The sequence below is a fragment of the Suricata suricatta genome, chromosome 4 (assembly GCF_006229205.1).
Source record: "Suricata suricatta isolate VVHF042 chromosome 4, meerkat_22Aug2017_6uvM2_HiC, whole genome shotgun sequence".
NCBI classification, from domain to species: Eukaryota; Metazoa; Chordata; class Mammalia; order Carnivora; family Herpestidae; genus Suricata; species Suricata suricatta.
Window position 1 is genome coordinate 93,743,696 of NC_043703.1, and position 25,472 is coordinate 93,769,167.

Sequence of the window (25,472 nt, forward strand, 5' to 3'; positions counted from 1 at the left end):
ACTCTGTGATGACAGTGCGGAACCTGCTTTGGATCCTTGTCTCCCTCTCTCTCTCTGCCCCCTCCCCCGCTCTTATGAGCGCTCCTCTCTTTCAAAAATAAACATTGAAAAATATTCCACCTTCTGACTTCTCTACCAGCTTAACTGATAACTAATACGGTTAGCATAACTCCAACTTCCTGAGGATGTTCAGTCCTATGAGCTCAGACAAAAATCTGGGTCTGGGTCATGGTGATGCCACTAGGGTGTGAGGATCTACAGAAGGCATCCACCACCTCCTGCCATTAGTCTGTTTTTAATTTCGCCAGCAGGGACTCCCCGGTCTTCCTACAGATAAAGACCACACTACCCACCACCAGGTCAGTAGCTCTGGAGCAAGATCCTGAAGATGCTGGCCTGGGACACCCACCCTTGCTTGATTCCACAGGCAGAATTTGTATTTTTGTCTCCCCAACCATCTCAAATAAGTTCTGAGACTTTCACACTGGGATGACTGCACCATGGGAACAAGCACCATGGGACACCACTTGGGAACAAGACCATGGGAATTAAAATCATCAGCACTTTAAAAAAAATGCCATTGCGCCATGTTATGCTTTTGCAATTTTTCTTGGTCTTCTCTAGGCCTCTGAGGCTTGAATACTCCCCAAATGGTACTTCCTTTGTGTTTCTGCATGGACTTGAGCCTCTTCCCTGTCTATCCTGAGTTCTTGGAGGCAGGATTATTGCTCATGCCTTAATCGTCCCCTTTGATTCAATAATAATGTTTCCGCTCTGAAGCCACACACACAGTCCTAGAAAGCCACATACACAAAGAATAGCAGTTTGGGATGGCTGGGGCCAGCCACTGCCTACTGCTTGCCTCAGTTCATTAAACATGTTTCACCACAGAGCATCTAGGTCAGATTGTTGATGGCTAATTACCACTCTGGATGCTGTCAACTGGACCCTTAATTTCACCACAGTTTTTGGGTCTAGAGTCACTCTGAGCCTGAAACAGGCTGAGGGCCTGCCAGATTTTTGAGCTCTGCCTTCATAAGCAATTGGATACATATACGTACACTAGAATTGTATAGAACTATAACCTGGCCCTACTGCCCCCTCCCCAACCCCAGCCACAAAACCTACAACCATAATCTTGTAGAGTACCTACAGAACGGGTGGACTGGAATCGAGGTACTCTGGATTGAAAACAAGAAGTAACAGGATTTGCTTGAGGTATTTTCAAGTCATAATGACCTGGTCCTGGGCCTTCGTGCTACAGGGGGGAAATAAAGAGTGTTTTATAATTATTAATATTTGGTATATTTTATTGCTTTGTCTTCCACAAATAAACATATGAATCACTGTGATATGGTAGAAAAATCCCTAGATTGGGGGTTGGAGGATCTCATTAAGGTGTGTCCTAGCACAAGTCATTGTGAAACAGGGAGAATACCTGCTTTACCGGCTTTACCCGCCTTGTGGGTGACTGCGGAGACTAGAGATTAAGTGACCCGTGCAAGTGTCCCTCTGCCCTACCTGGGCCCCTCCTCACATGGGCACACCTCTCTCCGCACTTATCTTTCTTTTTCTTTTCTTTTTTTAAATTGTCTCTTTTTTTTAATGTCTTTATTTCATTTTGAGAGAGACAGAGAGCGAGCGGGGGAGGGGCAGAGAGAGAGGGAGACACAGAATCTGAAGCAGGCTCCAGGCTCTGAGCTGTCAGCACAGAGCCCAATGCGGGGCTCAGACTCACAGACCATGAGATCATGACCTGAGCCGAAGTCGGCCGCTTAACCAACTGAGCCACCCAGGCACCCCACTGTACTTGTCTTTCTGACTGGTAATAAGGCCTTCCTGCTTTGAGTTGCTGGCTTTATAAAACACACTTATTCTTTCCTATGAATATAGTGTATGTTATATCTGTCCAAACAAGTATTCATAGCAGTTCACTAATAGAAGTACAATGCTGTAGACATTAACATAAAATGAACCCAATTTTTGAAAGACAATCATCCTAATAGAAAAATTAGGAAAACACAAGTCACAAAGAGGATATACAATTGTTCACGTGAGGAAATGGCAGGGGGTGGGGAGAGCTTTAATCTCATTAATAACCAAATAAGTTCTCATTAAAACAACGATGTGATTCTTTTTTGGGGGGGGCTATAAAATTCACGAAGAAAGAAGAAAGGCAGAGTGGGGAAGGAGAGAGGGAAGAAGAAAAGAAAGAAGAACAAAGACTCAAAATTTTAACCACTGGAATGGACACAACTATATGCTTCTGGTGCAAGTGTCCGTTTGATTAGCCTTTCTTGAGTGCAATTTGACAAGATACGGAACGGCTTGAAAACATTTATACCTATCCAGAGGCAGAGAAAGGAGACTGTTACCACATTGTTGCAGGAATCCAAAGATAAATAAATGAAGAGTCCTGAGCCCAGATATGGCAGGGAAAATGGAAAGAGCCCACACATCACAGTGGACAAGGTGGACAAGATGTTAACCTCTTATTTTTTTTCTGGCAATTCATTTTTTCTCTTTTCTCTCCCATTTTCGAATACCTGTGCTATCTGAGAGAAATGAGTCTTTCTGGCATGATGTCTTGGATCTGTTCCTAAATTCGCAAGGACCAGGGGAAGTAGGTGTGAGTACACATTGGTCGAGAGCTCTAATTGTCGTAGGAGTGCATGGAGGTTCAATGAAGTATCATGTCTACGTGGTATATACTTCTAAAGTTTTCACAATGCGAAGTTAGTGACCACATATATTTACAATTCCGACCCAGCAATTCCAGTTTTAGGAATTTATCCTAAGAAAGCGATTGGGAACGCATCCAAGTATTTGGCCACAAAGACATTCACCATAATGTTGTTTCTAAAAATGGAAAATTGGAAATAAACTAAATGACCTGTGATGTGTGCCTGGCTAAGTACGTTGTGATTCTTCCATCCAGCTATCTAGTGATGAACTGTCAAGGACACAAAAGTTACTCCTCCCAAATATTGTTAAGTGCAAATGCAAGCTTAAAAAAAATGCACATAAAAACACAGGGAATGGAATGTTCACTGACCATTTTCTCCAGGTGGCAGCATGCTGTGTAAAAAGAACATTATTTATCTCATCTGTATTTTCTAATTTTCCTATAGTGGCCTTGAGTGCTCTTAAGGTATGAAAAAAATATATACCTAATGCATAGATAAATGAACATGAAAATGGGCAAAAGAAAAAATAAAATTAACAATAACTCATGTTTTAGACTAGAACAGAGAAACATGGGGGCGTCTGGGTGGATCAGTTGGTCAGGTGCCCAGCTTTTGGTTTCAGCTCAGGTCATGATCTCACAGTTGGAGTCTGAGCCCCACATCGGGCTCTGCACTAATGGTACAGAGCCTGCTTGGGATTCTCTCTCTCTCCCTCTCTCTCTCTTTCTCCCTCAAAATGAATAGATGAACTTAAAAAAAAAAAAAAGACCAGGGAAATGTGTCCTGTAAGATCTTTGTCATGGGAAAGCCTGGGGCACCAATTAGCCCATCATATTCAGCAGAACAAGTGCCCAAGTGCAGACCCTCCAAGGAGTTAGGAGCAAGGCTTTCCCTTGTTCACTCCCCTGGGTGGCAGCTGCCATTCTCAATTATCCCTCTATGAATGGAGTCCATTATTAAAAGTCAAGCACAAGTCTGAGAATCAAGGGATGGATGTGCCTCATAATTTTACAACTCACGGCAGAGACATGAGAACAGCAATGTTTTGAAACTGGTGCATATGTGGGACAGAGATCACTACCAGGGTGAGCCTCTCCGTGTGGGGTGACCTCCACACCCCCACTGAAGAAATCTGAGCCACTATAAAAACCGGAGCATAGAAAGCCAGGGACTCTGACAGGAACAGTCTGTGCCACCTTCCCTTGATCTGGCCATAAGAAATACAGTACTTTGAAGCCAGAGCAGTAGCTGGAGAAGATGCTAAGTGTGCTTCATTGACTCCATGCCTACCAGCAGCCATCTGCAGAATGGCTAAGAAAAGCTGCCCATGCCCTCTTGCCCCCCAGGCTGATGTGGCTTCCACTTCTAAGCTCTAAATCATCAGTTCCTTGGGAATCCACGTGCCAGGCCTGGTGAAGCCCTGCTGTGTGCCTGTGCCACCCAGCACCCCCCCTATATGGGTGGGGCCATCTAAATCAAAGGGCCTAAAAGTTGGGGCAGAAAGAAATGACTGCATGCTATTTGCTCCACGTGTCAGATGGAATCTTTTAAGAGGGAACATTAGGGAAGTGGATACAGGCCCAAGTTCATATTCCAGAAGCCACAGGAATGTTGTTCTAAGAGAGAAGTAATGCTTGGGCCAAGACCCTACAATGGGCGGGGAGCAGATCTGGCACAGACCCTACTTCTGAGGACAATGTGAGTTGGCAGAGCAGGAATGGAGGGAAGGGGTCATGGTCCAGGATGGCTCAGAATGTGGCTGAGAAAATGGATCTAGTTCAACAGGAGGGTGTTTAAAACAAGAACACGTGAATGGTGCCCTACTCTTCCTTGAGGTTAGAGATGCTGCTCCGTCATTTACTGCAGATCACTGAGCGTGACCCGGAGCTTTGATGCACATTATGTGGGACGCATGGGTGAAGGGCAACACCCAGGTTCATGAAGCATTACTAAGCAACTGTCACCCAGATCAGATGAACTACCTCTTCAACTTTGTTTCTGTCAGGTCCATGGTTTGGCAATCCTGGGTTTCCCAAAGCTACGTTTTTCAAAGACCGCTGACATTTGGTGCCAAGGGAGAACAGAACTGTCCCTTTCCTAGGGCCCCAGTATCTGCTGCCAAAATAAATTATAGGAAACCTTTCATAGTTACCCATTCTCCTGCTTTGGGGCATGATTACATTTCAACCCTCCTGACAAGATGATAATATCTTTCTCTTCCCTTTGAAAAAGTAATTGAGTTTCTACTCAAAGGCAACTTCAACCAACCAGGAGCTATAGAAATACTACCTTCAATCTTAGAGGAGTTTTATCCAGGGAGGGATTCTTTTTACCCCAAAAGGTAGTGAGGAGCTCAAATGGTGCTGGGTGAGGGCTGAGCTAACTGCTTGGCTTCAAGACTCTACCCCCAGCCATGTTGTATCCCTAGCTAAGTGTGATCTCAGTGAGCCAAGGGATGGTACCAAGGGTGGCTGCTTTCCACGTACTGTAAAAGGCTCAGAATGGGTGGGTCTTACTGACTTTTCTGGAGTGCTCTTGGGACTCTATCATACCATGAAGAGCCTCCTAATGGCAGTAACTCCAGGACCATTATAGGCCTTTGGTAAGCCCTGCCATGTCTCCACTGAGCACACTTCTCTGGGGCTGGGAGAGGGGGACCGACTTATCTATGACACACTGCTCTGGAATTCAAAGGTGTTATTGCTCCGGGACATCCCAGAGCAGCAAAATTCCAGGTATCTCTGAAAGACTGCATGAGGGTAAATTAAATTATCCCAAATTAATATGTGTTGAATTGTGATCCTCTCAAAATTCACAAACCCTATACATTTGTACTGCATTGAATTAGGTTGAATGGTATCCTCCCCAACATTAATAGGAACCATGAGTCGCTAGTACCTCAGAATGTGACCCTCTATGGAAATAGGGTCCTTGCAGATGTAATTATGAGGTCATCAGGGTGGGCCCTAATCCTATCCTTTATAAAAAGGGGAACTTGGGGCACAGAGACATGCACACAGGGAAAACACCATGCAACAACAAAGACAGAATTCTACAAAGCAAGGGTGGCCAAAGATGGCCAGCAGGCCAGGAGAGCTAGGAGGGAGACACAGAACAGATTTTCCCTCACAGCACTTGGGAGCCAACACTGCCAGCACCTTGATCTTGGGACTTCCTCTAGAACGGGGAGACAATACATTTCTTTTGTTTAAGCCACTCAGTTTGTAGTGCAAATGAATATGTAAGCATTCAGCTCATTTCTTCTTTCACAATGCACTACACAGTGTGCCAGGAGTTGGGAACACAGTGGTATATGATAGTCTCCCAATATCCATTCTATCCCTTAGTATTAGAACCATTTTTTTAAATGTTTATTTATTTTTAAGAGAGAGAGAGAGAGAGTGTGAGTGGGGGAGAGTCTGAGAGAGAGGGAGACACAGAATCAGAAGCAGGCTCTAGGCTCTGAGCTGTCAGCACAGAGCCTGATGTGGGGCTCAAACCCACAAACTGTGAGATCATGACCTGAGCCGAAGTCAGCTGCTTAACCAACTGAGCCACCCAGGTGCCCCTTAGAAGCATTTTTAACTGGGCACGTGTCTACCCAGAATAAAGACTAAATATCCCAGCTTCCCCGAAGCTACATGTGACTGTATGACTAATTTCTAGCCAACAGGACAGAGGTGAGGAGATACGTACAAATTCCAGAGCATCCTTATGGAGAGGGCAGCTTGTCCAGCTCCCCTGCCTTCCTGCCTGCTAACTGGTCCCATTGAAAGTTCCTGACTCTCTGGGACCATGGGCAGGAAAGCCATGCTTAGCAAGCAGCACACAGAAATGTGATACTGCAGAATGGCCACACCCTAGCCTTAAACCGTCTACTGCAGGCAATGTACACAAGACAGAGGTAAGTGCTTCTCTCATTTATAATATTGCTATTTGGGGTCTCTATTCCTGAAAGCAGAACTCAGTCTTCATTGACAAGATGGACATGTGCCCTACTCTCATGGGGCTTACATTCTAGCAGGGAATATATGCCATACAAAAAAAAAGACAAACATGTGGCATATGACACAAACGGGCATACAGGATGCTATGGGAGAGCACGTTAAGAGGGTAAACTGATCTGGCCTGAGAAACCCTTAGGGAAGTAACATGTGCTAGGACCTAAAGAACAAGGAGGGGGCGGAGTCTGCAGGCAAAGAGGCTGCAGGAAGGATCTGTGCTGAAGCAGCAACAGGAAACGTTAGGAAAAGCCACCCAGTGAGGAAGATGCCATTCATTTTAACCATTCAGACAAATCCACTGCATCACAGAAATAAAATAAAATGTGCAGAGGCTCCCGTCGAAAAATATATACACATATAGTCAGGGAGCTGAAATTCAACTTTCTCAAGACAGTTACCACTTGGGTGTTTTTCACTTGTGTATGAACGCTAAGAATCATTTTACAATTTAACTACAGATGCAGAATGTTACATGTCACCCTTGTATCTCCAGCCGCTGCAAGTTCTCTGCTTCCAGGGCCCCTCTCCGGCCTGGTGTGCAGCAGGCTCCCGGCTATCCACTGTGAGCTCCCCCAGGCCCTCGCCAAGGCTCATCCCTGCACCGTCTATGACTCAAGTACCCACTCTCATCCCAATCTCACAAAGCTTCACGTAACAGCTGAGAACGTGAGGCTGGGGAGGCCTAGAAACTACTTCTTCAGCAGCTCAGTGTGGGAGCCAGAGCCACTTACTTACCTTACTTTTCACTGCTGGGAGGTATCAGTGCTTAGTTCTTTTTCCTTAAAATCTCAAAGCTATGGGCACCTAGGTGGCTCAATCAGTTGGGCATTTGACTCCTGATTTTGGCTTTGGTCATGATCCCAAGGTCACAGGATTGAGCCTAAGGTCAAGCTCTGTGCTGAGCAGGGAGCCTGCTTGAGATTCTCTCTCTCTCTCTCTCTCACTCACTCTCTCTCTCTCTCCCTCTCTCTCTCTCCCCTGCTTATGCTCTAAGATAAAAAATATAAATAAAATCACAAAGCTAAAGGGGACCTAGAAAGAGCACACAGTCTATTCCCACTGATCCTAGACACAACTTTCAATGAATCATACTTGAAGAGAGAAAAGGTCAGAAATCAAATTTATGGCCCCAAATGTCTATCTATACACATGTAAAACACAAGTAATAGCAGCATAAACTGAAATTATTAGATGGGGTAATAAAAACGATCTCCTCAAATTTGGTGACATGGGTATAATCTCTGGAATAAAACAGGGGCTCCTGGGTGGCTCAGTTGGTGAAGCATCTGACTCTTGATTTCTGCTCAGGTCATGATCTCACAGTTGGTGAGTTCAAGCCCCACGTGGGGCTCTGTGCTGACACCATGGAGCCTGCTTGGAATCCTCATTCTCCCTCTCTCTCTGCCCCACCCCTGCTGGAAGGGAGGGGTGGGGAGGGGACAAAGAAAACAGGTGGCCCAGCAAAGGAGAGTAGAATCCTGTGTGGAGGCAGGCACAGAGAGAAGTTGGAGCTGCCCCTCTGTGTTGGTCTACAAGTTTACAGGAGAAAGAAGGGAGACATGCATGCTGTTGAGAAGGGTAGAAGCCAAACTATCGGGGCCGAAAGTTTTCACGTTTGCCAAATTAAGAATTGACCACACCTCTGAAGTGTAGCTCGGTAGTTTATTTCTGCAGAAAGAGAAGAACGCTGACAGTCTAGGTTTCCTGATAGGGGCCATGTGGGCAAGCAATGCGGAGTGATCACAAACCTGCCCACCATAAAAGTGCAACTTTAACAGGAATGCACAATCCAGGGACCACCAGGCAACTCAGCATTGCTGCAGGTGGTCACTGGCCCATCCACTGGTGCGTGTGCACCAACATTAGAAATCTAATGGGGGCGGTGTGCGGCGGGGCGCCTGGGCGGCTGTTTGTTAACCATTCCCACTTCAGCTTAGGTCATGATCTCCTAGTTCACGGGTTAGAGCCTCCGTCAGGCTCTGTGTTGACAGATCCGAGCCTGGAGCCTGCTTCAGATTCTGTGTCCTGCTTCAGATTCTGTGTGTGTCTCTCTCTGCTCCTCCCCCAACTCGTACTCACTTTCTCTCACTCGCTCTCTCTCAAAAATAAACATTAAAAAATTTTTTTTAATTAAAAAAGAAAAAAAAATCTTAAGACCTACTTGCGCACAGGAACTTCGGGCCTAGCTCGCAGCTCCTGGTCACAGCGGTTGGTCCAGGGCAGACATGTGACTATCTCCCGGCCAATCCAAAGAGGCCGCATTTTCACGCTCAGGTGGTCCCTCAGGCAGGTGTGCGCACCCAGGACTGCTCGTGGCCCCTCCCACCCAGGGCATAATCGGAGCGTGCCCACAAGCTGGGGAAAAGGTAAATCAGTGGTAAAGGTCTCCGAGGCTGTGGGCGCCAATAAATTCCACCCTTCTTTTCTGTTTTCATTCTCTGCTGACGCTAACTCAGGATAGGCTTCTGTCACTTGCAACTGAAAAAAATCTTACTGATTATATGCTTTTTCCTGTTCCCAGTCAAGATATTGTTGTAAGAAAGAAGAGCAGGACATTCTTTATACTCGCGGCCAAACAGGGATATATGACTCTGCTGGTGTTCATACCACTGGAAAAGTTGCATAAGTTTTTTAAAAAGAAAAACTGCCAGGATAACTTTTAACAGAAAAGCCCTAGTACATCTGTAGCTATATTTAAAAGGTTATGTTTTTCCAAAGATGTTACCTAGAAGTGAATTCATCTTTGAGGAGACGGAGCCTGGGATCTGCTTTAATCATCTTTCAGATTCCATTCAAGCAGAAATCAATTTACATTCGACTTGATTCAATCTGACCATGTTAACTAATTATTTTTCCTTCTGGAGTTTTAAAGTATCAGTATAGTTTTTTTTAATGTTTCTTCATTTTTGAGAGAGAGATAGAGTGTGAGTGGGGCAGAGAGAGAGGGAGACACAGAATCCGAAGCAGGCTCCAGGCTCCAGGTTCCGAGCAGTCGGCACAGAGCTGGACAAGGGGTTCTAACCCAGGAGCGGTGAGATCATGACCTGAGCCAAAGTCAGATGCTTAACTGACTGAGCCACCCAGGTGCCCCCAGCTTAGTTTTTAATTGAACTAATTTTGTAAGTTCAAAAACAGCTGGGCTGATTGCTGAATCATTCCGTCACAGCACTAGTTTCAGTGCAGAACCTATGCCACAGACCTGCTAGCCCCCTTTCAAAGTGCTCTTATATGTGACTATAGCAGACAAATCATATAACGCCCATTCACATCTGCACACATTCTTTCCTGTTTAATTAATTCTTTCCTTATTCTTTACAGCCTTGTCAGGCTTTAAGAAATACAGAAACATCCTGAAATATTTGTGACATCAAATAAAAGTAACCCATTTTCATTGACACTGTAAGATTTTATTTCCTTCTGTCAGGAAAGGTGTGCATGTCTCATTTTTCACTGTATATACAACCGTGAGAATTAGAAACTGTAAGGAATCTGCTCAGCAAATCACTGGAAGCTCCACATCACATGAATGACTGAGTCCTAATTAAGTAGTCATCAAGTGGTGTGATTTTTATTTAAGCAACAAAATATTTTGGGGGGCACCAGGGTGGCTCAGTCGGTTGAGGACCGACTTCAGCTCAGGTCATGATCTCTCAGTTCATGGGTTTGAGACCCTGTGCTGACAGCTCAGAGTCTGGAGCCTGCTTCATTCAGTGTCTCCTTCTCTCTGCTCCTCCCCTGCTCGCACTCTGTCTCGGTCTCTCTCAAAAATAAACATTAAAAAATACAGTACTTCCCTTCTGTTGGATGTTAAGTTGCTATTGTTATCTTGCTATTATAAATAATCCCTTCATGAGATCTTTGTACAGATCATATTTCTGTATATAAGACTATTACTTTAAGAGGGCTTTCTCAAGAAGGAATCAACAGCCTACAAGATAATGCGCTGCCAACCTGCCTTTTAAGGGTATTGTTAGTGGACGCTACCACCAGCAACAGATGAGAGAAGAACTGGTCTTTATGATCCACATGCCAAGTAGATACTGGGGAAAAAAGACTTAGAAAAAAGCATCTTCCCTAGTCTTCTTTGCCCCAGCGGGCATATAAATAAAGTCATCAGAGGCCCCTGTATGTTCCAAGAAGTTGTGCAGAATCTCTGAAATCCAAATGTGGGAAGACAGCCCACATTTGGAAACATATTCAAGAGGGAACAAAATTCATGCAATTTTTCTGGTGAATCAAGAGTTTTATTTGGGTCATTTATGAAAGCACTTAAATTAATTAAAGGGAAGGGTGAGGGGAGGAGAAACCACAAATGACAAGTTTTGCTTTGTCTAATTCACTTGGATAAGAATGGCCAGGTTTCTTGTCGTTTTCTCCTCTTTAAAAAAAAAATCCCACTATAAGGCAATTGTATCTTTAGGTCTTGGAATTTGTGGGGCTTGATTATTATTATCAAGGTGCTCAAAGGCTACAGAAGTTGCTTTTATGGTGCAAAAAGGCCCTTTTTATCTATGGCAGACCGTGTCTCCTGGCATCGATCCCAAAATGCTCATGTAAATCTTCTCCTCACAGTCTTTACTATAGACAAAACAATTGTGCTGATCCATAACCAATTATTATTTCAACAATAACTGAAATAGCCAATGAGTATACAACCTTACATTGTATATCTAAAGATTAAACAGAATTTTTCAACCCAACAAATCCCTTCCCTGAGAACTAACTACACTTTGGGGACAAAATGTAATTCATCAACTGGATCCCTGACACAAACAAGAAGGCTGTGTTTTTTAACAAGTCAGAACAACTCCACCATGCTGAGAGGCCTTCAGGGTCATGTGATCCTAGAGGATTTTCAAATCCAAGGTTAATGTACTTTTTACAACTAAAAAATCATGTAGTGATTGCTAGGCATTCACATGGTCATCTACCTGTCTTTTAATTGGCTGCTCCTGGAGATGTTAGGCATGAATGATGAACAAATTTCAATGGGCTACTTTTCACAGGTGATGGATGGAAAGAGAGGAGGAGGAGATGCACACCTGTATGTATCCATCTTTTATAACCTGTCACATTCTGAAAAGGGTTTGGAGTGACTCCATCAATGTCTGTAGGTCACACTAGAGTGTACCAGATCTACAGGTCACGTTTCTGGTGATTGTAGGCTTTAGGTATACCAACAGTAAGGCGACCTGTCCTAAGTCAACAGGGCTCAAATAATACCACAACCTTACCATGCAACCATTCACAAAACACATTTCAAAAACATTAAAGAGTTGTAAAGTTTAAAAAAATATTTTTAAGTTTATTTATTCATTTTGAGAGGGACAGAGATAGTGAGAGCAGAGAGAGAGGGAGGGGGAGAGAGAGAATCCCAAGCAGGCTCTGAACTGCCTACGCAGAGCTTGACATGGGGCTCGATCTCATGGTTTGTGAGATCATGACCTGAGCCAAAATCAAGAGTCAGACGCTTAACTGACTGAGCCACCCAGGTGTCCCAAAGCGTGGTAGGTTAGGTTTTTTCAAATCAAAACACCAAATACATGAAAGAAAACTAAAGTAAACATCATTAAAGTAAACATCAGTAAAAATGTCTCTGGAGGGGATTTTTTAAATGGCAGAAAAGATACATAGATTTTATTCATTCAACACATTTTCTGAGCAATGTCCTAGGCTCTGGATATTGATGAAGAAACTACATTCCAGAAGGTGATGACAAACTTTAATTTGACAATACAAACATTTTACATTTTGAACTTCTCTCTAGGGGTGCCCGGTGGCTCAGTCGTCTGAACCTCTGTCTTCGGCTCAGACCATGATCTCATGGCTTGTGAGCTTGGGCTCCACATCGGGCTGTCTGCTATCAGCCCCTCTGTCCTCTCTCTACACCTCCCCTGCTCACTCACTCATGCTCTCTCCCTTTAAAATAAACATTTAAAAATAAGTAAATACATAAACTTTTCTCTATATAAAAACACAAAAGTCAAAGGCAAAATCCCTGAAAACTTTCAGCAAATACAAGTGCTAATATTTTTTCACTACAGACTTCATACAAATCAACAACAACAAAAAGAAATGGTAAAACTCCACCCACAAGATAACTGGGTAAAGACTATTACCAGAAACTATGTAGGAAGGACCACAAGTAACTGATTAATAATTAGAATGTGTAGTCTCAGATCCTACAGATTAAATTAAAATAATGAGATTCCATTCTTTTACTATCATATTAATAAACATTTTTTAAAATAATGATAAACAAAATTCTTATCAATTTTATGAAATGGCACTCTTGAAATGGGCATATCTCTGGTAAAGATATAAATGAATGTGATACTTTTAAAAAAGGTTTGGCAATCTAGATCAAGAAGCTGTATATAATCTCTACCCTAGTAAATACCATTTGTGATAATTCAGAAAAAATGATGCTCAAATTTAGAAAAGACTTTATGCATTCAGTCTTATGTTAGCATTAGTCTTTTGATCTGAGTATTCAGTACCATAGTTTTTGTATAACAAAGTTGTGAATGTAAACAAAGTTGTCATAACACAGAAGAATTCTCCAATGAGCTCACCTCTTACAAAGTTATGTCCTATTCAAGGGGTACCTGGGTGGCTCAGTTGGTTAGGTGTCTAACTTCCGCTCAGGTCATGATCTCAAGGCTCATGGATTCAAGCCACACTTCAGGCTCTGTGCTGACAACTCAGAGCCTGCTACAGATTCGTGTCTCCCTCTTTCTCTGCCCCTGCCTCACTCACACTCCATCTTTCCCTCTCAAAAATAAATAAAAACATTAAAAAAATTTTTTTTAAACATTATAAATTATATCCTGTTCAAACCTCTCTCCCCGCTTAACATTGGCATCCACCATTGCAGATAGGACAGTGTCTTTTTGAGTCAGTTTCTCTCCGCCATTCTTAAATGATATTTAATAATATATCACAAATAAAGTACAAATCCAATTCAAAGTGAAATGCACATTACCCAAAAAAAGCAAGATGTCATGAAGTCAAGGAAACTGATGGAAAAGTGCCTAAATCACAGGAAAAGTCTTTGATGGACCAATGAGGACCCAGCAAAGTTAAGTTAGCTAACAAAAAAAAAGGGATGGTGACATGAATTGTGACAGTATTGGCACTTCAATAAAGAATGATTTCAGATGTAAGAGGAGATGCCCCTGGGAAAACTAATGACACTTCAAACAGTATTTTTTCTCAAATTTGTCCTCTGAGATTTCACTAGAATGTCAAACATGAAGTGAAGGATGTCACTATCCTATCATATTATTAGAAAAACTCAACAGTCTCCTCTTTAACTTAGGAATTAGCATCTAGTTGCAATTATAGGAAATTTTACTAATTTTTAATCCAATTTTTAAATACTTTTAAATATTTACTTATTTTTGAGAGAGAGACAGAGACAGAGTATGAGTATGAGTGGGGGAGGGGCAGAGAGCGAGGGAGACACAGAACTCAAAGCAGGCTCCAGGCTTTGAGCTGTCAGCACAGAGCCCAATGTGGGGCTCACATACACAAAGTGTGAGGTCATGACCTGAGCTGAAGTCAGATGCTTAACTGACTGAGCTACCCAGGTGTCCCTAGTCCAATTTTTTTTAAAGGAAAGACCAAACCAAACTTCATTGACTACTTTGAGATTTTGATTCTACTTAAAGTAGGTTCACATTAATAGGTCTTTTTTGATGGGTCAAGTTCTACTGAGATAATGAAGACTCCTATATATGCAATAAATGAAAACAAGACTGACCATCAAGAAGGGAATGGCTAAGCAAATTATGATATGATAACTTGACCATTTACGTAGTAGAAATCAAGTTAAAATGATTTGTAATAATATGAAGTGAAACATATGCTAAGTGAAAAAAAGATATAAAATTATCGTGCACCATGATCACAACTATGTTTTTATTTTTTTTCACAACTGTTTTTAAAACTGCAAAGGAGAAAGGAGAAAACTAACATTATTGGTTGCATATGACCAATGACAAAAATTATAAACAGAATTTTCTATATTTTCCAAATTATTATTTATTTATTTTTACTCTAACTTTAAATTTCTATATATTTTTACTTAAATTTCAAGACATTTTATTAAATTTATAGAGAAGTCTAGTTTTAAACAATAATGGGAGCCAAAAGCCTTATAATGAAAAACAGTCTGATCTCACTCCTCTCCAATTGCATTCTCTAAGACAACAGGTTTCTGTGTTTCATTTTTAAGAGTGTGTAACAGCACAAGACAGTGAATATGAACGCAGCATTTCACTGAAATAACACTATACTGACTCATTCATGCAACTAGCACCTTTTACACATATGTCTTAGGCATACATGTCTCTGAGCAGGTTCCAAAGAGCCTGAGACAACTATTTTTAACTACTTTAAACTGTTCTTATAGAAGTGACCTTATCCCTAAATAGTATGTTCATATTGATATTTCTTAATTTATACTTTAGAAATTATCTACTGATGGCCTCCTGGAATGAATGAAGACATGGCACTTGCCCTGTCCACTATTCCTCTCTTCGCATCCACTCAAAGCAGCTTTTTATTTTATTTCAAAGTAGCATTTTAAATCACTAACCAATGTTTACTGAATAAATATTATTCCTTGCAGAGCCAAGTTACATATTATGATACCTTTTCTTAGACGGTCTTTCATTTTATCTGAGGTTAATTAGTACCTTGTTTTTTTCACCTGCACATTTTGCTACACATATTTTCTTAATTTTTCCCATCATATCAGCTGTTCTTAAATCCTTTTCTTCATAAAAACATTCCTTCTGGGGTTCTTTAGTTTCTTGCTCACTGTGCATTGGTTTCCCTCTCAGCCTGCTGCACAGTGGTCCGTCCACCCGGGACATCTTTTAAGTGCTGTCCCAGGCTAGACCCACTGTGTCCTAGATCCCACATCTCCCTCCTGGATTCACTTCTTTGTTCTGCTATATTTTATCACCAGTGACATCTTTTTTTAAATATATTTTTTAATGTTTACTTTTTTTTTTTTTGAGAGACAGAGGGAGACAGCAAACAGCGGAGGGTCAGAAAGAGAGGGAGACACAGAATGCGAAGCAGGCTCCAGGCTCTGAGCTAGCTGTCAGCACAGAGCCCAACGCAGGGCTCGAACCCACGAACCACGAGATCATGACCTGAGCCGAAGCCAGACACTCAACTGACTGAGCCACCCAGCTGCCCCACCAGTGACATCTTTAAAAACGAGTATCTGGGAGGCATTTTTTGGTGAATTTTTGCATGCTGAAAAATGTCTGTCTTCACCATTGACTGTTTGGCTGAACGTAGAATTCTAGGTTGAAAATAATTTTCACTTTTTTTCTCTCTCTGTGGATGCAAATTGTATTTTTAAAAATCTTCCCTGAGGGTGCCTGGGTGGCTCAGTCAGTTAAGTCTAATTCTTGATTTCGACTCAGGTCATGATCTCACAGTTGTGGGATCAAGCCCTGTATTGGGCTCTGCGCTGAGGTTGGAGCCTGCTTAGGATTCTCTCTCCCTCTCTGTCTGACCCTACCCCCTCTCAAAATAAATAAATAGACATTTTTAAAATGTATTAAAAAGACCTTTCTTCCATTTCCTGCGTTGTTTTTAACCAGATTTCCATCCTTCTGTTTATTTCCATCTCTCATATGTGTTACAGGTTTTTCACATTTGCCAGGTGGAAGCTTAGGCATGTGGCTGGTATATGTGGGATCAGGCAGACGAATGGGGAGCCAGTCTTTTTCCTGGGGTTCCCTCAATGTCAGGATGTGGTTCTCTTTCTCCTAGGCTCATTGAGCTAATCTTCTGCTTGAGGGGCAAATGTCCAAAAATCAACATTCTACATTAGGAGAGGAAGGGAGCCTCCAGACTTAAATTACTCTTTGTATATACAGTTTTGATTAATTCCCTTGTGTTCAACTAATTCCCTGTGTCTCACCTTCCTTCCCTCCAAGTCCCGAGCCTCCCTGCAGTTCTGAGACGCAAACAGGCCCCCGTCCTTCGGCACCATCCCCTGCCTGCTCCTTAACCGGTGGCTTCCTCTACTTTCTATTGTCCAAAAATTGTTGAAATCTGTTGTCTGCCAGTGTTTCCCTTTTTTTTCTATTTATCCATGCTGATTTACTTATTCTTTTACTACCGTTTTATTGCAATTTAAGAGTGAGAAGAGATTGATGTTTGGCCAATCTGCCATACTGAGCAGGAAATCATATATTACTTTTAGAATAGAAAATATAAACTTTAAATTCAGGAGCACCTGGGTGGCTCAGTCAGTAAGTGGCCAACATTAGCTCAGGTCATTGTCAACACAGGCACGGAGCCTGCCTCAGATCCTCTGTCTCCCTCTCTCTCTGCCCCTGCCCCTATCCCCCCATTCATGTTCTCTCTTTAAAACAAAACAAAACAAAAAAACACTTTAAACTCAAATAGTTATTATGACCATAATTATATAATGTAAGAATATATAAATTGATATTCAAATTTTCTACATAAACAGGAACTCCCACCTATTTAGCATTCATTCTTATAGTTTTTCTCTGAAACTATGCATACTTTGATAGTTCTGTCAAAATTGGATCCTCTCATAAGAATCAATCAAGAATAAAATAAATAAATAATTTATTTTATAAAGAAAATGTCTGTAAAAATTCCCAACAGAGCAACTCTTTGTGAATTTTACTTATTTTTTTGTTTTGTAGAATACTTTTATGGAGTTATCTTGAGGTTAATATCAAAAAGTGTAGCACACATATTTTGTGCACAGAACAAACAGGTAATGATACAAATATCTAAAACCAAGAACCCCTCTTTTCAGTTCCTTCATCTCAGGTACTCTAATTCTTGTCTCATCTATATTGCTGGAGGATGAGGGGGTCTCTTAGTATGAATTGGATCAATATGTTTCTCCTTCAAGAGCTTTTGCATTTAAAAGAGGGACTGTGAGGGGCACCTGAGTGGCTCAGCCCGTTAAGCATCTAACTCTTGATTTCGGCTCAGGTCATGATTTCTTGGTTCATGGGTCTGAGCCCTGCATCAGGCTCCATGCTGAGCGTACAGAGCCTGCTTGGGACTCTCTCTCTCCCTCTCTCTCTGCCCCTTCCCTGCTCATGCTTTCTCTCTCAAGATAAATAAACTAAAAAAAAAAAAAAGTCACATTTAAAAATAAAACAAAAATAAAAAAGGTATGTGAAAAGGAAAAACCCCTTTACAGTTAAATCAAGAATGACAGGTCTCGAAGCACCTGAGTGACTCAGTTGGTTGAGCCACTGACTTTTGGTTTGGGCTTGAGTTGTGATCTTGCGGTCGTGGAATCGAGTCAGGCTTGGAGCTGAGCATGGAGCCTGCTTGGAACTATCTTTCTCTGACCCTCCACCAACTCCCCTTTCTCCCTCTCACTCTCTCCCAAAATAAATAAATAAACATTAAAAAAAAAGGGGGGCGGGGCGCCTGGTGGCTCAGCCAGTTGAACACCTGACTTCGGCTCAGGTCATGATCTCCTAGTTCACGGGTTAGAGCCTCTGTTAGACTCTGTGTCAACAGCTCAGAGCCTGGAGCCTGCTTCAGATTCTGTGTCTCCCTCTGTCTCTCTGCCCCTCCCCAACTCGCTCTCTGTGTCTCTCTCAAAATAAATAAAGAGTAAAAAAATTTTTTAAAGAGTGGCACATGCCTCAAGTCTCAGATCTTAGGCTTTTATGTCAAAATCCTTACTATGGGGACCCCTCGCTGGCTTAGTCAGAAAAGCATACAACTCTTGATCTCAGGGTTGTGAATTTGACCCCCATGCTGGGGATAGAGATAACTGAAAAATAAAAAATTTTTTTAATCCCTACTATGGAGTTTCAGGCATTACTGCAGTGGGCAGGGAGGTATAAATACAAATTTCCCTTCTTTACCCCTCGACTAATATATGTCTTGTGGAAAAGCCTTTGGATCCAAAGGCTGAGGGGACAGCTAGCACTTTGGTCTCTTCAAGTTTGCCTTAGAATCCAGGCTCTTCGAAGGGACAAGTATGGGTGTCCCTCTCCTCATTCAAGCCTTTTCTTCACTCCTGCCTTTACCTCTTTCTTCCACTTGGAATCAGCACTTGCTAAGAGTTTTACAAGTGAAGGTATCAGAAAGTTCTGGAGATGGCCAGAAGGAAGAAGGTACATGGGCTTCTATTAACAGATAATATTAAACTTGAGTCATCAGTGTCTAATTTTGGGTGCCACGTTTCAAGTTGTGCATGCTAAGCCATTTGGTCCCACACTAGTTCCTGTGTGCTTATGTGGGTACACACTGGTTGGGTTATTGGCTTTGTTTTTTAATTTGGGGGGGTATTGACTTTAGAGTGTTCTTGCCCTTCAAGAGGGAAGTGAGAGCACTGATAAAATGTCTCATTTGCGTTGAATACTCAACAATATCTACCTGGCATAGGGGCCTCACAAACAGAGCCTCCCAAAAGAGATGTGTAGAGTAGATGAAAGAACTTCTACTGAAGTCAGTTAGACTCAGTTGAGTCCAGCTTTTTACAAAAAGACTCTGCTGAGAAAAGACTGGAGGTTCTAACATCCTAAAGGTGTCCCAGGAAAAAAAAATATGGCCAATTAAGAAAAGCCAGTGTAGCCAGGCTCCCAGCTGAAGCCCAAGCTGCATCCATCTGTTGTTAAGGATCTTAGAGGATCAGGGCCTAACAGGCAGGCTGGCAGATGGACCTCCCAGGAGAGAGAAGCTTCCTGCATGTGAACTTACCCTACTGCAAAAAGGGTCCAACCTGGGCCCACAAACAAGCCTTAGTCATCAGTGAGGAATGGTGACGCCAGAGACAACACAATGTCTGCCACTTGGATTTGACCCCAGATCAGCTGTAAATGTCCAAAGGCACTAAGCAAGTCACTTGATCATGCTCATGTACTAGGCCACACAGCTTAGAGCCAGGTTTTGAGGTCACTATAAACAGGGTCCAAGTGGTAGCTCCACTTCCTAAACAACCATGTGACCTCTGGAAACTAACTTCCATTTCCTACCTGTGGAATGGAGATGATAAATATTACCCCACCAAGTTGCTGTGAGGATGAAATGCACCTGCACCAGAAAACACGCAATGAAAGATGAAGGTTATCATCATCAAAGCCAGCCCTAATAGAGTACAGTTGACCCTTGCACAGCATGGGGGTTAGGGGCATTGGCCCCCCAGCAGTGGAAAATACATGTATAACTTTGGACTCCCCCCAAACTTAACTGCTAAGAGCCCACCGTTGACTGAAAGCCTTACCAATAACATATACAGTCAATTAGTGTGTATTTTGTATGCTGTATATATTATATATACTGTATTCTTACAATAAAGTAAGCTATAGAAAAAAATGTCATTAAGAAGATCATAAGAAAGAGAAAATACCTTTACGGTACCTTACTGTATTTACTTAAGAAAAATCCACATATAAGTGGACCCGCACAGTTCAAATCCATGTTGTTCAAGGGTCAGCTATAGCTCATTGATAAAGTTTCTTCCAGTTCTAAGAGTCCTAAACAGTTCTGCGATTATAATGTTAATTTCTAGAACAATTAAATGAAAGATGAAATCAATCAAGTGAGTTTTTCAGATAGAGGTTAAGTAGCATATTATAAGGGCCTAAAGATTACTGCATTTATTTAACATTTGAGAATGTTCTGGTAGGCAGCATTTCTGTACCATACTCACACAGCACACCACCATCTCCCACTGTTGGGATCAAAGGAATTTGTTCTCCAGTTTACAAGTTTGTGGATCTAAACCAAACCCACACTCTGCTGTGGGAATGTATGTTTAGGACAGACATGAATCAGCCCTGGTCTATTTCTTTGTGTTAGAACATTTTCCATGAAAGTATTCTTTTCACTTTGTTAAAGGACAGGATGTTCCAAATCAGTGAATCACATTTATTTATAAAATAGAATGGATGAGGTGACATCAATGAAAATGGCAGAATAAGGATCTCCAAGAATCCTTTCCTCCATAAAAGGGGTGAGAACAAAGGCAAGGATTGTCAGAATCAACTGGCTTGTGCCAGTTCATATCCCAGGCTGCTTATCCTGGACACCCAGCCCGAACTAATAATATCAGATCATTTTTGATTTGAGCTTCTTGACTAATAGTAAACAAATTATTAGCTCATAGCATTCATTTAAAGCATATATTTCAATCTGGGTGCCTCCGTCGGCTGAGCATCCCACTTCTGCTCATATCAAGATCTCACGGTTTGTGAATTTGAGACCTGCATTGGGCTCTGTGCGGACGGCTCAGAACCTGGAACCTGCTTCAGATTCTGTGTTTCCCTCTCTCTCTGCCCCTGCCCTGCTTGTACTCTGTCTGTCTGTCTCTCTTTCAGAGGTAAATAAACATTAAAAATTTTTTTAAGAATATATTTCAAGAGAAATAGAGTATTACCCAGCAAAAAGACCCAGGTGTCTTGACTGCTTGCTGCCAAAGCCAACCAGACATATGCATCTGTCTCTGTTTCTCCTAGAAAATCAAAAAGGCATAACTATCCACCACCACCCCCATTCCACACACACGACCAAGAGAAGAGACACCAGTCAACAGAGATAAGGTATCTGAGAGGGTAGACATGAAGCAGCCTGGAGGAGTGGCACCTGGTGTGGCTCAATGGGGAGAGCTGAGGCCCACGCACCTGGAGAGGGCCTGCCAGGGGAGCAGGCTGATTTGCTCCACAGAATCCAAAAGCAGGTCAGGAATTTCAGCCCTGACAGGGCCCTCTGAGGTGGGAATGGGGCTGGGGGCTGAAAGCAGGAGGACTAGCGGACCCCTCCTCTCCAGGTCCATCCACTTCCCTCCCTTCCTGCATCCTAGGGTGTGGGGGGGGGGGTTCATTTCTGGGGAGACTGCACCAGAGAACTGGATTCAGGAGCCTCAGACTCTCTGAGGTCAGGAGCCTTTACTGAAAGCAGGAATTGAGTGAACTTCTCTATACCCAAAACAGTGAGATCCCCAGCCCCTTCCCCGACTCAGCTCCCAGAACACCAGTGACGGCGACGGGCCTACACCCCAAGCCAGAGGCTGAGGAGTCATTTTGAAGCTACTGATGTGTCTGAGAGAAAAGGCCTAGGGACACCCAAAGGAAAAAATATACCCTCCTCCCTCCCATCAATCCATTGTGAAATCCACTGGACATAATCCCTACCTGTATTCATGTCCTGTGCCTGCTGTGACAAATTACTATACATTTGATGGCTTAAAACAAAAGAATTTTATTCTCATAGTTCCAGAGGCCAGAAGTCTGAAATCTGTGTCACTGGACTAAAATCAAGGTGTCAGCAGGGATGCCTCCGGAGGCTTTGGGGAAGGCTCTGTCTTTGCCTCTTCCAGGTCCTGGTGACGGCCACCTTCCTTGGCTTGGGGCCACATCACACTAACCTCTGCTTCTGTGACCACATTGCCTTCTCCCCTTCTCAAATCTTCCCCTGCATTTTTTTCTATTTTATTTTTATTTTTATTTATTTATTTATTTTTATTAATAGTTTATTACCATGTTGGTTCTTATAAGGACACCTGGGATTGCATATAGGGCCCCCTGGAAACCCAGGATAATCTCCCCATCTCAAGATCCTTCACATAATCACAGAGACAGTTTCTGCCACACAAGGTAAGATTCATAGGTTCTAAGAATTAGGACACAGACACATCTTTGGGGCCATTATATATCCCAGCACACCGTCCACATGCAGACAGTTTTCAATCAGTTTAGCTTCTCACATTTCCTTCTTCTGTTTTACTTTCCTATTGATGTTTCCCCTAGAGATTGTTTTTTTTTTTAATTAAGTTTATTGATTTGGAGAGAGGGAAAGAGGGGGGAAGGCGCAGAGAGAGACAGAGAGAGTGTGTCCTAGGCAGGCTCCACACTGTCAGCATCAGTGCGGAGCCTAGTGCGGGGCTCAAACTCATGAACCATGAGATCATGACCTGAGCTGAGGTTGGATACTTAACCGAATGAGCCACCCAAGCATCCCTCCTATAGATTGTTAAGAGAAGTGTAGATGAGGCCATCAGCCTTTTCTCTGCCACGTATGTTGCAAATATTTTTCCTAATGTGCATCTGCCTGTTTACTTATTTACAGTTTGCTGATATACAAAAAAATGTAAATGTGGTGAAATCAAATTAAAGACTTTCTTTGCAGTTCATCCATTGTTATTATCTCAGAAAATCTGCTTTGTCCTAAAATTAGAAATCTGCCAATATGTTTTCTTCTGGTTTTATGGCTTCAAAAGTATTTAATTCTTTAATCAATATGATTTCATTTTAATATATGGTATGAAGAATCTAACTTAATTTTCAAAATTATTTAATCAATTGTCTAGCATAAAATAGCTCTCCCTTTCCCTACTGATTTAACATACCATCTTTATCAAATATAAAAATCTTATATAGTCTATGGTCTGTTTCTGAACTCAGTTATCTAAATTTCTATTTCGGATGCTCATTGTATGTTTTTCTCTCCCCGAGTTTCCAGTTACAAATAGGTAACTTGAGTCCATCAAACCATCCCCAGATAATCTTCTATTTCCTTAATCCTTCAAAATGTTTATTTTTTGGCATCCTACTGGTTAGTTATCTAAAGGAGTTCATTTTTATCATAACATGGACATATATTTGGAAACTTATAGAAACAGGCATTTTCACACTTTGGAAAAAAACTAGAGAGAGATGCTTTGCCTTTTTGTTGTTAATATAATGATCTATCAAATATCTCTGACTTTATCAATTAATTAAATCAATAAATACCATGTGTCAGCCATTTTTCTACACGTTATATATACAGGGCAAAACAGACAAAAATCCTCACCTTCATGAAGCTTATATCCTAGTGAGGGAGACAGAGAAAACAGGATAGGTTAATGTTTAAGTGTATCAGACAGTGATGAGCAATATGGAGAAGGAAAAACACCAAGGAAGGGGAACAGGAAACTCAGGACAGGTGACCAGGGATCACTTCACAGAGAAGGTGACAGGAGTTAAGACCTAGAAAGTAAAGGAGCCTTTACTTTTCTTCTAGAACTTGACACAAATGGGTTACTTACATTGAAATCCCTTGTATGTCTTCAGATATACTTTAAGTACATATTAAATAAATTACATTAATCATCCATTGCTTGTCTACTACAGTGAACAAAACGTTAAATCTTGCTACCTCAAAATGAACCATTGCATGTTTTAAACATCAAATTCATCAGGAATTAATTGTCTACAATATACTTACAGGAATGAAGTAGCTTGTCGGAAATCTTTGAACTACAGAACGAAATACGAAGCTCCTATATTAAAAAGGAAAAGATGATATTCTAAACCTATTTTTTAATGTGAGAACTTTATTAACTTATTCTCTATGTCTCACTAAATATTTAAAAACACTAATCTGGATATGATGGGCATAAATGAGGTTTAAAAGTCATTCGTATTGGTTAAGTATGTAAATAAAAAGGCAGGAGTGAAATTATTAAAAGCAACTTAGTAAGTATATAGTTACCTGGAGGCGTGCTTGGGAACTGGTGCGGGAAGTAGGTCGTATTGTCCTGGCGAAAGCTTAACCGACTACACAGAATGGACAAGGACATCAAAAATAGATTAATACAGGTCTCAAGCTCACTTTATTTTATTACCTGTCATTCATCATCCTTTATTTTATGACCATACAGCATTATATAATTTATTCTCTATCTTAATGGAAGAAAAACATTTTCAAAGATGGAGCTTCAAAACATTCAACCAATGCTCACTTTTCATGGTATAGTTCTTTTAATGTTTATTTTTGAGAGAGATATTTTTGAGAGAGAGATTTTGAGCAAGCAGTGCAGGGGAGGGGCATAGAGAAAGGGAGACAGAGGATCCAAAGCAGGCTCCGCAGTGACAGCAGGGAGCCCAGCGTGGGGCTCTAACTCATGAACTGCGAGATCATGACCTGAGCTGAAGTCAGACGTTTAACTCACTGAACCACCCAGAGCCCCTCCTTGATAAATTTTATATGACGGTATGCCAGAGATGATACATAGAAAAATGCTGTAAAATTGATTATACGTTAAATGTCTTAGATTCAACAAATCCATTCAACTACTATTTAGTGAGTCTGTTCGGTAGGTAAAGAACTGTGCTATGTGTAATGGGGAACACAATGGTCCCTGACCACCAGGAGTGAGCAGGCACTTACATAAACAATTCTAATTTTTATAAAAATTTTATAAATAAAATTATAAAAGACAGACTGAGGGTAGGGAGAGATTAAATCCAGCTGAGTGACCCACAGCTAATATCACATGCTCAATGGTGAAAAGCTACAAACTTTTCCACTAAGATTAGGAATAGGAAAAGGGTGCCTACTCTCTCCATTTCTATTCAACATAGCATTGAAAGCCCCAGCCAGAATAATTAGGCAAGAAAAAAAAATTTAAAAAGCATCCAAATTGGAAAGAAGCAAAACTGTTGCTGTTCACAGATGACATGATCTTATACATAAAAAATCCTGAAGACTCCACCAAAAAACTGTTAGAATAAATAAAGATAGTAAATTTACAGGATACCAAAACAAATTACAAAAATCAGTTGAGTTTTCATGTACTAACAATGAACTACCTTTTTCCTAAAAAATTTTTAATGTTTATTTATTATTTATTTATTTATTTATTTATTTTGAGAGAGAGAGAGAGACAGCAAGCCAGGGAGAGGCAGAGAGAGAGAGAGAGGGAGGGAGAGAGAAATCCCAATCAGGCTCCAGGCTGTAAGCGCAGAGCCTGACACAG

The 25,472-nt window shown here is 41.7% G+C and overlaps 1 protein-coding gene across 1 annotated transcript in view; it reads right to left on the reverse strand.

Moving 5' to 3' along the window:
• Window positions 1-25,472, reverse strand: part of STPG4 (sperm-tail PG-rich repeat containing 4) — a 42,017-nt gene that overhangs the window by 1,858 nt on the left and 14,687 nt on the right. The window contains exons 4-7 of the mRNA XM_029937310.1: window positions 24,206-24,270; window positions 23,939-23,993; window positions 23,525-23,542; window positions 1,154-1,258 (exon numbers count right to left, since the gene is read on the reverse strand). Coding sequence (XP_029793170.1) covers window positions 1,154-1,258; window positions 23,525-23,542; window positions 23,939-23,993; window positions 24,206-24,270 — 243 coding nt within the window. The remainder of the gene's footprint in view (window positions 1-1,153; window positions 1,259-23,524; window positions 23,543-23,938; window positions 23,994-24,205; window positions 24,271-25,472) is intronic.